This window comes from Schistocerca piceifrons, chromosome X, assembly GCF_021461385.2.
Source record: "Schistocerca piceifrons isolate TAMUIC-IGC-003096 chromosome X, iqSchPice1.1, whole genome shotgun sequence".
Classification (NCBI taxonomy): Eukaryota; Metazoa; Arthropoda; class Insecta; order Orthoptera; family Acrididae; genus Schistocerca; species Schistocerca piceifrons.
In genome coordinates this window covers 448,637,817-448,655,170 of record NC_060149.1, presented here as the reverse complement: position 1 = coordinate 448,655,170, position 17,354 = coordinate 448,637,817, and the positions used below count along the sequence as shown (strand labels likewise).

At 42.0% G+C, this 17,354-nt stretch overlaps 1 protein-coding gene across 1 annotated transcript; it reads right to left on the bottom strand.

Moving 5' to 3' along the window:
- Positions 1-3,351: 3,351 nt before the first annotated feature.
- On the bottom strand, positions 3,352-15,613 carry LOC124721788 (cuticle protein 1). The gene is made up of 2 exons (XM_047246905.1): positions 15,493-15,613; positions 3,352-3,773 (listed from the first exon to the last, which is right to left on the bottom strand). Exons 1-2 carry the CDS (start codon positions 15,505-15,507, stop codon positions 3,486-3,488), a joined length of 303 nt encoding a protein of 100 aa, XP_047102861.1. The 5' UTR covers positions 15,508-15,613; the 3' UTR covers positions 3,352-3,485.
- Between the last annotated feature and the right edge of the window lie 1,741 nt (positions 15,614-17,354).

Sequence of the window (17,354 nt, the reverse complement as noted above, 5' to 3'; positions counted from 1 at the left end):
AAGACATATTCTTGAGTACTGCTCGAGTGTTTCGGATCCGTATCAGGTCGGATTGAAGGAAGATATCGAAGCAATTCAGAGACGGGTTTCTGCATTTGTTACAATTCGTAAGTGTTACGGACATGCATCAGGAACTCAAATGGGAATATCTGGAGGGAAGGAGACTTTCTTTTGGAGAAACACTGTTGAGAAAATTTAGAGAACCGGCATTTGAAGCTGACTGCCGAACGATTCTAATGCCACCAACATAAATTACGCGTAAGGACCACGAAGATAAGATAAATTAATGCTCATACGGAGGCATAAAGACAGTCGCTTTTCCCTCGCTCTATTTGCGAGTGCAACAGGAAAGGAAATGACGAGTAGTGGTGTAGGGTACCCTCCGCCACACGCCGTATGGTGGCTTGCGGAGTATCCATGTAGATGTAGATGTAGTAACCCTGTAAGTCGCAGGCAGCAGTCCTTTCTTTCCATAAATGTGGTACGTTCTTGCTATGTGAGTCACAATCATTGGGAGAGTTCAGAAAGATCAATTTCTCCACGTTACCTCAAGGTGTGGAAATACAGGAATTGAAATATGTAGATTTCGTCCCTATCTCCTGAATGTCTCTATGTTTTTATCGGCTATTTGACAGATTTCCGCAAGCGTTCGGTGTTCTATGTGTGGACAGATGGGTCGTCTGATGACGCAAATTCAACAGAATCAGCACATATTCACGTTGAAATCCTTCTTTCTTTTAGATGCTGTACGACTTAAAGCCGTCTGTTATCACTTTTGTGCCTGGCAATACAAAGTACTTTATCAGAGGGAGTAAGGTGTTCTTCGCCCTTGAATAAACTCGAACTATAAATCACTTGCGGGATCTCTTTCAATGCCACCAAATATCCAAATACGTTCAACTTCATTTTTCAACGATCGTCCTCTCTGGTATTAGATGTCGCATGCGGCGTAGTACAATGGGTCGTCTGATGACACAAATTCAACAAAATCATTCACATATTCACGTTGAAATCCTTCTTTCTTTTAGATGCTCTACGACTTAATGCCGTCTGTTATCACTTCTGTGCCTGGCAATACAAAGTACTTTATCAGAGAGACTAAGGTGTTCTTCGCCCTTGAATAAACTCGAACTATAAATCACTTGCGGGATCTCTTTCAATGCCACCAAATATCCAAATACGTTCAACTTCATTTTTCAACGATCGTCCTCTCTGGTATTAGATGTCGCATGCGGCGTAGTACAATTTCAAAGGAAAATGAGCATCCGTACCTTTCATGCGAAGTTTCGTGAAACTCAACCCATTGACATTCTACACGGTTGCTGATACCCTCATTAGGAAGCAATCCGAAGACCCAGCAAACTTTCAAACGACTTTTCACACTACATAACGGAGGAATTAGATTCCTCCATGTGAGACTATCGGCACTCGAAACTCAAAGCTTTCACGCATTGCTATTCACAGCCTAAAACGATAAACAATGCTGCCCTGGCAACACACTAAACATTTACCATAATCCGCGCCACCAGAATAGTGCGGTCGACATCGAGTCGTACGTTCGAATTATACAGACGAAAAAGAAATCGCAACACAAAGAAGGAGTTGTGCAACATACCCGAAAGTTTATAGCCGTGTTTCTACATCTGAAAGGTGATGTTTATTCAAACTTCTCGCCAGTCGAATGAGAGTGACACTAGTAGCGCACTATGAGGATGGAAATCAAGTTTGCTTTAAATACACGCTGTAAAGTTCGTAAGCGTTAGTTACCTTTGAGACTGGACGTGCTGAGTTGATATTAGTCAGGAATGCCTTTAAGGTGACACAGACGCCATTATCAACACCTCACTGAGTTTGGGCGAGGTCTTGTAATAGGGCTACGACAAGCTGGATGTTCCTTCAGCGATACTGCAGAAAGACTTGGCAGAAATGGAACCACTGTACATGACTGCTGGCAGCGGTGATCATGAGAATGTACGGTAGCAAGAAGACGTGGCACGACAGAAAGAGAAGACCATCGTGTTCGGCGTAGGGCTCTGGCATATCGTATTGCATCTGCAGCAGCAATTTGAGCAGCAACTGGAACCACAGTGACACAAAGAACTGTAACAAATCGGTTACTTCAAGGACAGATCCTAGCCAGACGCCCTGTAGCCTACAATCCACTGACCCAAAACCACCACCATTTGTGACTTCAGTGGTGTCAAGCGAGAACTCATTGAAGGGGAGGATGGAGGTCTGTTGTGTTTTCTGATGAAAGCTGGTTCTGCCTCGGCACCAGTGAGGTTCGTGTATTGGTTAGAAGGAGGCCAGTTGAAGACATGCAACCAACCTGTATGCGAGCTAGACACATTTGATCTACACCTGGAGTTATGGTACGGGATGCGATTTCGTATGACAGCAAGAACATTCTCATGGTTATCCCATGCACCCTTATTGCAAATTTTTACGTCTATCTGGTGATACAACCTGTTGTACTGCTATTCACGACCAGTATTCCAGGGGGTGTTTTCCAACAAGATAACACACGCCCGCAATCCACTGTTATAACTCAGCACGCTCTATAGACTGGCCGACCGCTGTGGTCGAGCGCTTCTAGGCGCCTCAGTGCGGAATTGCTCTGCTGCTACGGTCGCAGGTTCGAATCCTGCCTCGGGCATGGATGTGTGTGATGTCCATAAGTTAGTTAGGTTTGAGTAGTTCTAATTCTAGGGGACTGATGACCTCAGATGTTAAGTCCCATAGTGCTTAGAGCCATTTGAATCATCTACAGACTGTCGTCGACATGTTGCCTTAGTCTGCTCGACCACCAGAACTATCTCCAGTCGAACGCAGATGGGACACCATCGAGCGACAACTCTAGCGTCATCCATGAACAGTATTAAATGTCCCTATGTTGACCGACTAAGTGGAACAAACATGGAACTCCATCCCACAAACTGACATGCGGAAGCTGTATGACACAACGCATGCCCGTTTGCACGTTTGCTTTCACCATTCTGGCGGTTACACCGACTATTAATGTACCAGCATTTGACATTCGCAATGATTCCTCGCTCTTACATTAACCTGTAATCTTATAACGTCAGTCACTTAATTATATTACCTAGCCAAATAAATTACCAAAATTTCGTTACTGTATGTCAATTAATTTTTGTTGTTGCAATTTTTTCCGTCAGTTTATACCGTTAGGACCCGCACGTTCGATAGACAATCATTATTGGAAATTACCAAAAATAATGACGTAACTTTATTTTTTCAAGATAATAATTAAAGTTCTCGTAACAGGACAGCTAATTAGGAGTAAATTTGGTAGGAGTAAGGGATTTAATAATTAAAAAATGATACAAATGATACATGCAAAGGCTTTATTTGTAGTAGGAACAGTTAAGATTTACACGCTTATTGGTTTAATATGGCACATTGAAAACTTACATTTATCGAACCTATTGCGCGACACTGAAATAATTTAGACAGGAGAGCGCTGGCTAACAGAAGGGGTAGCCCGGGCAGGCGGCAGGGTGAACACCAGGAGGGTACTCGCGAGGCGCCGCGTAGCCTGGGTAGACGTTGTTGTTGCAGTAGGGGTAGTTGGGGCAGGCGGCGGCTGCCACTCCTGCGGGGTAGGAGCGAGCCGCGGGCGCGCCGGCCGGAGACGAGAAGGTGGCGATGACGCTGTTGTCGCACAACGGGTAGTTGGGACACAGCGCCGCCGACAGGCCGGCCGGGTAGCGGTCCTGCGCAGCCACCGCCCACGCGCACATTGCCACCAAAACCTGCAACACCAGCACATTGTCACTAACACGACTCCCACAAATTACAGGCATTTATACTACTCAGGCCAACCTACGGTAGTGTTGGAGGATACTTTCTGCACCACTGTCACTATTGGTATACCCCATGCGAGTTCGAATCTATCTATGACGGGAAAACAGCCGGTCGGAGTGGCCGAGCGGTTCTAGGTGCTACAGTCTGGAACCGCGTTACCGCTACGATCGCAGGTTCGAATCCTGCCTCGGGCATGGATGTGTGTGATGTCCTTAGGTTAGTTAGGTTTAAGTAGTTCTAAGTTCTAGGGGACTGATGACCTAGAAGTTAAGTCCCATAGTGCTCAGAGCCATTTGAACCATTTTTGAACGGGAGAACAAACATAGGTGATGCCCATTTTGAAGAAAGTTCGTCGAACAGACACAGTGAACTATAGGCCTATATCTCTGACGTCGGTCTGTTGCAGAATTTTGGAACAAGTTTTATGCTCGCGTACTACGACGTTTCTGGAGACCGAAAATCTCTGTAGGAACCGACACGGGTTCCGAAAAGGACGATCGTAAGAAACCTAGCTCGCTCTGTTCGTCCACGAGACCCAGAAAGCAGTAGATACAGGCAGCCGGGTAGATGTGTTGCTTGACTTCCGGAAAGCATTCGATATAGTGTCCAACTGCCAACTAATGAATAAAATACAATTTTACGGAATATCAGACCGACTGTGTAATTGGATTGAAAAGTCTCTAGCAAATATAACACAGCATGCAGTTCTGAATGGAGAGAAGTCTTCTGGCTAGAGTTGCAAAACTATCGTAGGCTACCCTGAGCTACCATAAATAAGCGTAGATTACGGTAGGTTTCCTAGTAGCTTTTCTCATTTAAGGTCGTACCTGCGTTACCTCTACCTTGGATGTGTTGCATACGTATCGGGCGTTACCTCATAACTATCGCTTTCCTTACATATGTGATCAGTGTCCTAATAGACTCACCTAAAAACCGGAATCGCTGAACCGTCTAGAAACTGAGTGATGATATATAAACGGCAGGGTAACCTATGGAACATTTTTGGTCTACATAATTATCTTCCTGTCTGTTACTTAACGGTAAACAGTATTTATAGCAAAATTGGAACTGTCAATGTTTAATTCAGGCTTTATTCAAATATTATTGATTTGTTACGTGAAACAGAGGAGTGTTCTAGTAAAAATAAAACAAAAATACAGATTTATATATAACGGTTTCCTCAACAAAAAGGTAAAATAAAAAAAAACGCAAAACAAAAATATGTCAAACATCGCTACAGTACTTCGTCGAACTTATACAAAACATGTTTCTGTCATTCGTAAACGACTTTCGCATTTATCAATAATAACACGGAATTCTTGCCTTTGATCATCATTAAGGACGTTCTACTGAGTAAAAAGTAAGAGCAACATACAGGGTGGTCTATTGATAGTGACCGGGCCAGGTATCTCACGAAATAAGCATCAAACGAAAAAACTACAAAGCACGAAACTCGTCTAGCTTGAAAGGGGAAACCAGATGGCGCTATGGTTGGACCGCTAGATGGCGCTGCCGTAGGTCAAACGAATATCAACTGCATTTTTTAAAACAGGAACCCCCATTTTTTATTACATATTCGTGTAGTACGTAAAGAAATATGAATGTTTTAGCTCGACCACTTTTATCGCCTTGTGATAGATGGCACTGCAACAGTCACAAACGTATATGTACGTGGTATCACGTAACATTCCGCCAGTGCGGACGGTATTTGCTTCGTGATACATTACCCGTGTTAAAATGAACCGTTTACCAATTGCGGAAAAGGTCGATATCGTGTTAATGTGTGGCTATTGTGATCAAAATGCCCAACGGGCGTGTGCTATGTATGCTGCTCGGTATCCTGGACGACTTCATCCAAGTGTCCGGACCGTTCGCGCCGGATAGTTACGTTATTTAAGGAAACAGGAAGTGTTCAGCCACATGTGAAACGTCAACCACAACCTGCAACAAATGATGATGCCCAAATAGGTATTTTAGCTGCTGTCGCGGCTAATCCGCACATCAGTAGCAGACAAATTGCGCGAGAATCGGGAATCTCAAAAACGTCGGTGTTGAGAATGCTACATCAACGTCGATTGCACCCGTACCATATTTCTATGCACCAGGAATTGCATGGCGACGACTTTGAACGTCGAGTACAGTTCTGCCAAAGTTTTTTGCACGCGTTCTATTTAGCGTCATCACCAACAGCAGTAGCGTAAACCGGCATAATATGCACTATTGGACAACGGAAACTCCACGATGGCTTCAACAAGTGGAACATCAGCGACCTTGGCGGGTTAATGTATGGTGCGGCATTATGGGATGAAGGCCAATTGGCCCCCATTTTATCGATGGCAGTCTAAATGGTGCTATGTATGCTGATTTCCTACGTAATGTTCTACCGATGTTACTATAAGATGTTTCACTGCATGACAGATTGGCGATGTACTTCCAACATGATGGATGTCCCCGGATTTCTTTCTATGTGGAAAGTTGAAGGATATTTGCTATCGTGACCCACCGACAACGCCTGACAATATGCGTCAGCGCATTGTCAATGCATGTGCGAACATTACGGAAGGCGAACTACTCGCTGTTGAGAGGAATGTCGTTACACGTATTGCCAAATGCATTGAGGTTGACGGACATCATTTTGAGCATTTATTGCATTAATGTGGTATTTACAGGTAATCACACTGTAACAGCATGCGTTCTCAGAAATGATAACTTCACAAAGGTACATGTATCACATTGGAACAACCGAAATAAAATGTTCAAACGTACCTACGTTCTGTATTTTAGTTTAAAAAACCTACCTGTTACCAACTGTTCGTCTGAAATTGTGAGCCATATGTTTGTGACTATTACAGCGCCATCTATCACAAAGCGAAAAAAGTGGTCCAACTAAAACATTCACATTTCTTTACGTACTACACGAATATGTAATAAAAATGGGGGTTCCTATTTAAAAAAAAAACGCAGTTGATATCCGTTTGACCTATGGGAGCACCATCTAGCGGTCCAACCATAGCGCCATCCGGTTTTCACCTTCAAGCTAGACAAGTTTCGTTCTTTGCAGTTTTTTTCGCTTGACTCTTATTTCGTGAGATATTTGGCCTGGTCACGATCAATGGACCACGCTGCATATATACACACACCAGGTAGCCCACGCAAGCCATCCTCTGTCGTTTTACATCAAAGGAATTCGCAGTTGCGTATAAGGGCTACCATCAGCTGTAGAACTGAATGACGACAATGAAAATTTGTGCCCGACCGGGACTCGTACACGGATTTCCCAATTATCTCGAGCGTTCGTCATAACATTTGGTTATCCGTGCACGACTCACGGCTAGATGCAAACTTCCGTATGTCATCAGCCATTGCAATAACATATCGTATTTATCTGCCGATACCGGGAAAGTGACTTTCAAGTATAACGTCTGACCTGTATAGAAATATACATAATGGAAGGTCGTAGAGGATTGGTTGACGACTTACGGAAGTTAGGGTCTGGCGGTGAGTCGGGCACGGATAGCCAGATGGTATGGCGAGCGGTCGCGACAAGCGGGAAATGCGAGTCTGAGCCCCGGTCCTGCACAAATTTTCTTTGTCGTCATTCCATTGTACAGCTGATGGTAGACCTTATTCGCAATTGCGAATTCATTTGATGTGTTTCGCAACAGCTGTGATCGCCGCAGTGCTTGTTCAAAGGAACTTCGCATCGTAATCAGAATAACACAGGCACTACGATATCATCTGTAGTTTTATGTATCCCGCATACGTTAGTGCGGGAAGGGTTGCCTCATCACACCTGTCCAAAGGGGGAGTGCACGTCCAAGTGAACCTCTACTGAGCTTAAGGTCGCATGGCCGTCTGTTTTCCGTTTGTTGTTCGAGTCATGTCTTACGGTCAGACAGGTAACAACTGCAATGTATTCCAGCGGAGACTACACCGATATGATACTGACCTAAGGGGAGACGCACTGCAATGCAGCTGCGGCTAGAAGACTGGATTCATAACTTTTTCCAACACTATATCTTCCTTCTGTGCATGTTTTTAAACGTACAGTGATGCGTTAAAGAACGGGGCGAGCTTTCCAGGTACAATGTGTCGTGGAAACATAAGTCTGCGGCGCACCAGATGTTTCCAAAAAAATGTTCAAATGTTTGTGAAATCTTATGGGACTTAACTGCTAAGGTCATCAGTCCCTAAGCTTACACACTACTTAATCTAAATTATCCTAAGGACAAACACACACACACTCATGCCCGAGGGAAGACTCGAACCTCCGCCGGGACCAGCCGCACAGTCCATGACTGCAGCGCCTGAGACCGCTAGGCTATCCCGCGCGGCTAGTCCGATGTTTCCCGGAACGTTAATATTTTGGAGTACATCCCACACACAGTAAGCGTAACTTAAATGAAAATGACGCTTAGGCCTAGGTATAATATAGTACAAACAAAATTGTTGTAGTGCTATTGCATTTAGGACGCTGTATTATTTGTACCTGTAATAATAATAATAATAATAATAATAGTAATACTATTTTGGTCATTATTATTAATGTCATGAGGCACTAGATCTCGTCCAGTAACACCGATTTCTCATCGTAATTAGGACAACAGAAGAACTGCAGAGGACCTGGGGATATCGAGGTCTTCTGTACAAACGAGAATGGCATCCTTTTAAGCTGCACCTAAACCAACAGCTATATGGAAACTATTTTCAAAATCGGGTATCGTTCGGCAGAAGTCTCGTAAATAAAGCAGCCGTAAATCCGGAATTCATCAGGCAGATTTTATGGGGAGATGAATTCTGTTTCGCCAGTGACAGGACTGTCAGTAGACACAATCTACGTTGCTGGGCTTCTTCAAATTCTCAGAGGTTACGACAACAGCACATGCAAGCACATTGGGGTATTAATGTATGGTGCGGCGTTCTAGAAGACCACAACATTGGACCGGTTTATTCGGCTCTCAGACAAACTAGTCGGCTGTATTTAGAGTTCCTACAGAATGAGCTTGATCTTGGGCGTCTCCTGGAAGACATTCCATTTCAGTTAGCTGTGACGCACTGGTTTCAGTACGATGGTGCACCATCCGTCATTGTAGAGGTGTTAGGGAATATATCAACAATGTGTACGCCAAAAGGTGGATACGGCGTGGTGGTGCATTCGATGCCCAGCGATATCGCCTGATTTAACGCCTTTTGATTCTTTATTATGGAGTTATATCAAAACCAGCGTTTACGAAATGGAACCGGAAGCTCCAGATGTGTTAAAGGAACGAATACGTCACTCTTGCGCTTCACTATGTGCAACCATGTTATTCTTTATTGCACTCAAAGATATGACAGCATTTATGTAATACTGACAATTGTGAAGCAAGAACTGGTGCATTACGTGTTGTTAGTAAATTATCTGTCATATATTGATATGCCTTGAAACAGATAATTAATTTGCTTTGGACCTTGTGCGTATTGTTGTGGTCAGGGACAATCATTCTTCTACACGGACACCTTTCTCAAGCCAAGGAATCGAACGCAGCACCCCTCCTACAACAAGCAATTTTTCTAGTGACGAGCTATAGGACTGTTATAGCTGTAATGTGTTTGTTTTCAAGCGCTGGTCTTAACGTTTAACGGGGTCTGCTCTCTGTTGGTTTGGAGTCCCCTTTACTGTTCTGCTTCGGCAAAACTGTCGGCACCTGTGGTATCTGCGATTAACTAATGTCAACGGAGGGCCGAATGCATGGGCCACCTGGTATATATATGTATATATATGGAAGCTTGCCAGCGATCGTTCTTCTCGCGAAACATGCTCGACTGTAACAGGAAAAAGGGAAATTGACATCAGTAAACAAAGTACTCTCCGCCACATATCGTAGGGTGGCTTGCGGAGTGTAGATGAAGACGTCGATCTTATTTCGTACTAAACGAACCTCTGACGAAACGCACTGTTCTTCTTTGGATCTTCTCTATTTCCTCTATCAGTCGTATCTGGCAAAGAACGCAGACTGATGAGCAATACTCAAGTATCGGACGAACGAGGGTTTTGTAAGTTACCTCCTACATGTGGGGACTACAAATCCTTCCTATGTATCCCAGTCTGACATCTACGTTTCCTGCGGTTAACTTATAGCCAACAGATTAAAACTGTGTGCCGGACTGAGACTGGAACTCAGGACCTTTGCCTTTCGCTGGAAAGTGCTCTACCGACTGAGCTACCCAACCACGACTCAGGACCCATCCTCTCAGCTTTACTTCCAGCGGTACCTCGTCTCCTACCTTCCAAACTTCACAGAAGCTCTCCTGCGAACCTTGCAGAAATAGCACTACTGAAAGAAAGGATATTGCAGAGATGTGGCTTAGCCACAGCCTGGGTGATGTCTCCAGTAGAACTCTTGTGGTATAATTATTGAAATAGACACTTCCTTACCCAATTATGATCGCAAAATTTTAATATTTGTAATATTAAATTGCATATATTATTTTATATTTTTTGAGAGTCGGATAAGTAAGCTGTGCTAGTTAAGGTGGCTTTTCGGTACCCAGACAGCAGTGTTCGTGTCCCGTCATCGACATGTGCGTAAATTTCAGCTACTAAGTATGGCTAAATAGTTACCACATCGTATTGTCGGCCAGTCGGTATATTAGTCACCACAGTGATTTGAAAAAAAAGTTACCGAAAATTCTAGAGAATTCGATTAAGGAAAAAGTATTTGAAGTAGCTGGTGCCCCACAGATTGTAAATACTTGTCAAAAATCATGTTGTATCCCCATCAGCTGCTTTGAAGATCTTTATTGCTGTTACCAATTTCGGTTGTTATTAACCGTAACCAGGCACCTGGATATATACCGGGGAATCAGTGTGGCTCTTAATTCCCATGTATAGGGACGGCTATTCTCAATACTGAGCACATTATAATTTGTCTGTCATTCGATAATGTAATGCAAAATGAGCTTTGTCCTAATAACTGCGGCGCTACGGTTTCTTTCAGGACATTTTCTTTACAGGGAAAGAAGGAATTCGTCTGAGAACTCGACCAGGCACTATGTGTTAATCAGGACTGCATTAGAATTCATTTGAAAACGGTAGTGAAACTGCTAATGACTCATGTATTGAATGAGAAAAGGTAAGTAAGAAGGTACTGATAGTGATCAGTAACATACGAATGGTAGCAACAGTGAAGATTTCCATCGTATCTTTTTCTATACATAAGACTGTTCATATATGTAACCAGGTACCCGAGTTCATCAGTTATAACTGAAACTGGAAGCAATAATAAAGATTTTAATAGCAACTGAAAATGGTACAACATTATTTTAGACAGATTAAGATAAACCTCATTTGGAGTTAATGATACCATTAGTACATCGCCCTAGTGACGATAGTGTAAAGTCTGAATTTAAAGTAAACGCGCCGAGTGCTTACAGAGAATTAGTCTTGCATTAAATTTATCTTATAAGTAGATAGAGAAATTTATTTTTCTGGTCATTAAATAGCTATATTTCAATAATCACATAATATTTGGTCTGTGTAGGTTCTATTGTACTTGAGAGTAAAACTATCTGCTTACCAGGGAGATGACATTTCAACTAGCTGAACTTCCACTTCGGTACGATTTAAAAATTTAATGTCAGTTCACCGCAGGCTTCTTCTACACCTTAGTCTTAGTGCTGTTAGCAGTTGGCTGGAGTTGGTTCAGCAACATTCTTCAAAAGCTAACTTCCACAATACAGTCTTCGAATTTTTGATGTTTCACGGTAAATCCATTTAGTAGTTTGGTCATAATAATGACGGAGCTATGGTTATGAATTATATTTCAATCTATTTTTGTTACATCTTTGACTTACCAAGTTCCTGATTTTGCATAAAATTTCGAGGAAGTGTGATTGCAAAACATTTGATCTTTTCAGGAATAGTCATGCTCAGTATCTCGCTTCACTGAATATTTTTGTAGCATATGAACTTAGCTTACATATACAAAAGTATTCAATTGAAAGCTTCTTGCCATTGCGAAGAGATTCTTGGAAGAGAGGTAAACTGATGTTAGTGTAAGTGTGCAATTCGCTTAGTTTGCGGAGTTGTTATGAAAATAAGCAAAACATATAGCAGAAGAGACTGAGATACCAGTTTCGAAAATGTGTATGACCTGTATCTGTGAATGCACACTTTTCCGGTGTGTACTACTCTCAACACTGTCACCAGACTGAAAACCGGAGAGCGTTTCATCACCATGTATCACCTAGACTTGTAACAACAATGAACAGTTGAAGAGCGTAAACACATATAATACTGTTACGTACTGATGAGAGATTACCGCAAAATGTATTGACATTTGACATATATAATACATTGAAAGCTCCTGGTGTCTCCTGGGCACAAAATCCATCCGATGCTTCTGATTTATATAATGATAGGGAATCTGGGAATATATTATTAGGAAAAGATTCTTTTAAATTAACACAATTTATTTCTCCTTCTGCATATGTGATATCCGAGGTTGGTATACAGTTTATTGCAATGGACGCATTATAAAATACCTTCTGCAGGGCAATTAAAGGGAATACCCCTCATGATATTTAGTAATATAGACATTCACATCCGTAAAGATGAAAATAAAAATGTTTATCTTATAATATGCTTGAGCATGAACGTAATTATCAAAACTACTAAAATCTCTCATATCCTTAGGCTCCATCGTATAACCTCGATGGACTATAAGCAAACTGAATTATTTATTCACGTTTTCCTATCAAATAATAAAAAAAGTACATGCAATCGTGTAATATAAGGTAGGTAATTAGAACAGAAGAATCGGGTACTTCCTTTTCTACACATTACATAATCCTATCGAATGTACTGATGAATTCTCCTCGGTTTATCAGCCGAGTGGTGGCGTCGTCTTGTCGCAACGTTTCAATGAGTTTCGTACCAATCTTCGCCAGAAGATGATGGGTACGAAACTCATTGAAACGTTGCGACAAGACGACGCCACCACTCGGCTGATAACCCAAGAAGAATTCATCAGTGGGATACGCCGAGAAAGACTGCAATCGCTATTGAATATACCTTCGTCCTTTACGAAATCAGATTGGTTGTCTACGTAATAGGTAACTGAGAGTCTGATGATGCGAACATATGTGCTGTTGCGTGTGTGTATTCCCTGACTTTAGTTTTAATCTGTCGTAGTGGGATGCATTTGATGTTACATCTTGGTAGTGCTGGGCACAGCATTATCACTACTCGGCAACGTCTCATTGTAATCAATCCACTTAGAGAGAAACAATTTGCCTGAAAAAATAAAGGAGTATCGGGAAATTTACTTAAGATCTGAACTTCGAAATTCAGACAGAGCTTTGTTTCTATTTCATGCTACTCGCGGGACAATATTGTGGGTGTCACAGAGTCAGACAAATTACTTTTGCTTATGGAAAGAAATGAGACCCCCTTCAGGAGAGTTCAGCCGCCGTATTGGAAGTCCTTTTTAGGTGAAGTTACAACGGCGACTTGCGAGTCAATGACAATGATGATGAAGGACAAACAACACCCAGTCTCCGGCCGGGAATCGAACCCGGGCCCCTTGCGTGGTAGGCGATAACGCTACCGCTGCGCTGCGGAGGAGGAAACTTTTGCTTATAATTTATAGGAACGAAAGTAAAACATTTGTCCTGGTATCGTGTTTTACACTATGAAAATAGAACGTTATGTGCTTGACATGCTGGCCATCCAATTCGTGCACAAGCGGGTACCGAAAATGATAAGTAGAATCAATGAATACTGCATACACAAGCGATTTCCGGTTTTCTTATTATATACCTGTACGATAAAGAAAGTGATAGTTTAATGATCCATTTCATGGTCCGTTTCGAACATTGAAATCAAGAACTCAGCTACACGCCTAATCTGAGAGCAGCCTAAAATAGTGCAGAATAGTGTTTTATTCCGCTTAGATCATTTTCAAACAGCTAGCGACATGCTCTAGTGTTAAGTCCGACCATGGAGATTCAAGTATCCATAAGCTTCCTAAATCACTTCTCCAAGTCCTGCGACGGTTCCTGTAACAAGGCTGCAGCGCAGTTCCGTCTTCACTCTCGCCGAGTCCGAGCTTGTGCTCCATCTCGATGACTACCATTTCGACAGGTCACTAAATTCTACCCTTCTTTTGTTCATTCTTCCTCAACACTTGTCAGATATGAGTAAAATTACCATACATATGGAAAGTATCACGGTATACAATGGACTAAGAGCATTAATGTAGACCATAGTATTTATCTTGTGACATCAACTAGCTGCAGCACAGCTAAGTAATACTTTCTGGCAACGTGGCGTCATTTCAGTTCTTCTAGGTACCAAAAACTGAAGAAGAATAGCAAATTCTTCAATTAATTCGGATCTCAGTAATATATTTTATTTGATACCTTTACTAGTGGAATAAAAAGGTTAGTACTATTTAGCCTTCAGGTGATACAAAATTATTAAAAAGTTATCGTATCTTGTGTCTTCATTAAAAGAAAGTTTCGCTGACGCTGACGCACAAATGTTTCAATTCCGTCAATATCAGTATCAAAACTGTTTCTAACGTTCTCATATCGACTGGTACTGTGCACCAAGCGGGGCTAGACAGCTTAATTATAAGCAAGAAGCACTGGATCTTTGATGTAGGAATCACGAAAATTATAATTCAAGGAGCAGTTAAAAATCAATGAAAGGCTTCTACAACCTCTTTTTTGTTTTAATTTTTTAATTTTTTTTTAAAAAAGCGCTTTAAACGATGCTGGCATATAGGACCTTTTTACTATTAAGGCCTTTGACTGTTTATATACATCTGTTTCTAAACTTTACAAATCACACACAATACGTCACCGAAACTAGGAAAACATGTCACCAGTAAAAATACCTTGTATGTTAAGAGCGTTGATAGGTCTCTCCATAGAAAGGGCAAGTGCTTTATTGATCTCAGGCTGTTACGTGAAGCCTAATTTAAGTGTTTTTTTTCGTAAATGAAATTAGAAGTTCAGTGCTTGTCACTACGAATGACGCGTCCTCTCTCCACGTAATTGCATTTACGGTTTATACTCGTTCCAAGCGCGAGTGTAACGTCTAAAGGATGTTTACTTAGTCGCCTCTGTGTCGACTGTTATTAGTCTAATAATATCCTTGGCAACTATAGTAGAGTTACCGCTCGCTAATCTGCATCTTGGAATGTTCTTATTAGGTTTTTGATAGATATTTGGCATCTTTTGTCGAGTGTCGACCTTTTAAGATTTTGAAGAATTATTTTAAAAGTTTCTCGCCGACCAGAAAACCTTTGTCTACTTTCGCTACATTCGATTTCCCCTATTAACCAAGCCAGTTCTGGAACGCAAAAACTAGAGCAGTATATCAGTATGGGGCGTACAGTTGTTACAGGGATATTGCAAACCGCTATTATCGTACTAAGAAATCGATGCGAACTATACGTTTTAAATAGAACTGCGCATATGTGACTATTCCACTTAATATCTCCACACATTGTATGACATGATTGCTCCAGTAATGTACTAAGAGGCCATTAAATTGTAACTTTGCGTGATTTCTCTGAAATGAAAAAGAAGTTGTCAGTCTTTGCGCCAACATGCGTGAAGGCTAGTTCTGAAGATAGCTACGCATCAATGCCCAAGATACCAGACTGATAAACTTACCAGAGTCCTGAGCATCTCGAGTATGTGTTGAGCAGTGTTCTTTCGAATACTGATGACAAGGCAACATCAGTAGGCCTTATATATTGTAGCATAGGCGCGTCGATTTTCTCTCGTTTTGGAGCAGGCTTCCCGTCCCCACTTCTGGTTGTCGTTAGCCTCACCGCCTCTTCGCCTCCGCCCATAACGATGGCCGCGTTGAGGGCTTCTTAGTCCCAAGGACGCCGCTGCAGAGCCAACCCAACTGCGAGTGCGTCACCAGGAAACTGTTTGCCGCGTCCGCCTGCTGCCTCAAGGTAGGCACCCAGCATACCGCCAAACATCCATCGCAGCAAGTAATCATAAAATTTTCCTCCTCAGTTATTTGCAAGCACTTTTTATCTGTATAACACAAGACAGTCATATGAACAGACTTCCAGAATACGAATTAAGCGTTCCTTGACATACCGACGTCGCTAAAGATGCACTTGGGCTGACAGCGTTGCGTTTATATTGCGTTGGAATATTCGATCTAAAAGTCATGTGAGAATATGTCAAGCGCATTATTTACATATATTCATTGTCCTAAGCAACCAGCTGATAGGCTTTCTTCATAAATTGTAATTTCATGTCAACAACAACCTCATTAGGTGCGCATCCCTAACTCAACTTTGCCGAAGATTGGATAGGGAACTGCTCGAGGCCTGGTCGAAGTCGGCATTACGGAAAACGCCTAAGCTGATCAACGAAACATGCTATGTTCTTGCTATAGGGAACCATTCTGACATTAACCTGAAGTAATTCGGAAGAAATAAAGATAGGGCAGACCTAAACGCGCTCACAGCGAAGAGGACGCTATAAACGAACTTGGGCAATGGTAGGGAAGAAAATAGATGGAACTAGTTTGGAATGATTTATTTTATACCTAAATCGGCGTAACAGGACAGGAATTCGAAACCCTCTACAGCCAAATACGAGAAAAATTTCTTACCCACTAACTCACCTCAATCAGCTGGTGCGAATTGCTTAGCAGCCGCACCATGTTATTTTGGTTAAGTTCTTCATCACTAAGTAAAACCGCGTGAAGGAAGTAAAATGAAAACATAGAGTGAAAGGAATTTTAAAAAGGTGTTTCAATTGAAATTGCTTTCGGAGGTCGTTAGGTTATTTTAATGGTGTACATCGCTGGAAGACCTCAACGCATCTCTACTCTCTACGAGCTTTCACCACGGATGCGGACACTCGGTTTTGCCGTCAGCTCCGATGTGAAACTCTCTTGCGCAGTAAACCTACGATCTTTCATAACTGACCTTCCTAATAAATGTGGCGCACTCAGAAAATAACCGTCTGAGAAGGCATACTGATCTTTCGTACTTTCAGCACTACAATCCCGCTAGGAAGAATTAATGAGACATCTGTAAAGTTTAAAAAAAACCCTAAAACACCATAACATGATTAAAGCTGCGAAGTCTATGAACATGGTACGCTCCTTCGTGGTGAACCTGTTATCTGAAAGAGAGTCGTGATAGGGGGAACTAATGCGGAACCTGTTCAATACCCACAAAATTCCGAAGTAGCGGAAAATACTGAAAAACGACAAAGTGGATAAAACATACAAAAACGTATCTATCAGGGTACGAATTAAGGTCGTATCACAGAGCTAACCAACACTTTACATATAGAGAGTGAGCAATTTTCATCGTGTTTGAGTCCCTACCACCATTTTATGTTGGAACAAGTGACCTTTTACATGTATTATAATTGACATACTTTCCCATCGAGATTAAAATTTCCAGCGATTTTTACATCGTTTAAGTAGTTTGTTTCTGCCAGCTCAGATTTTTTAACCACCAATTTCATAAACTGTAGTGGAGAGGGAGGGGAGG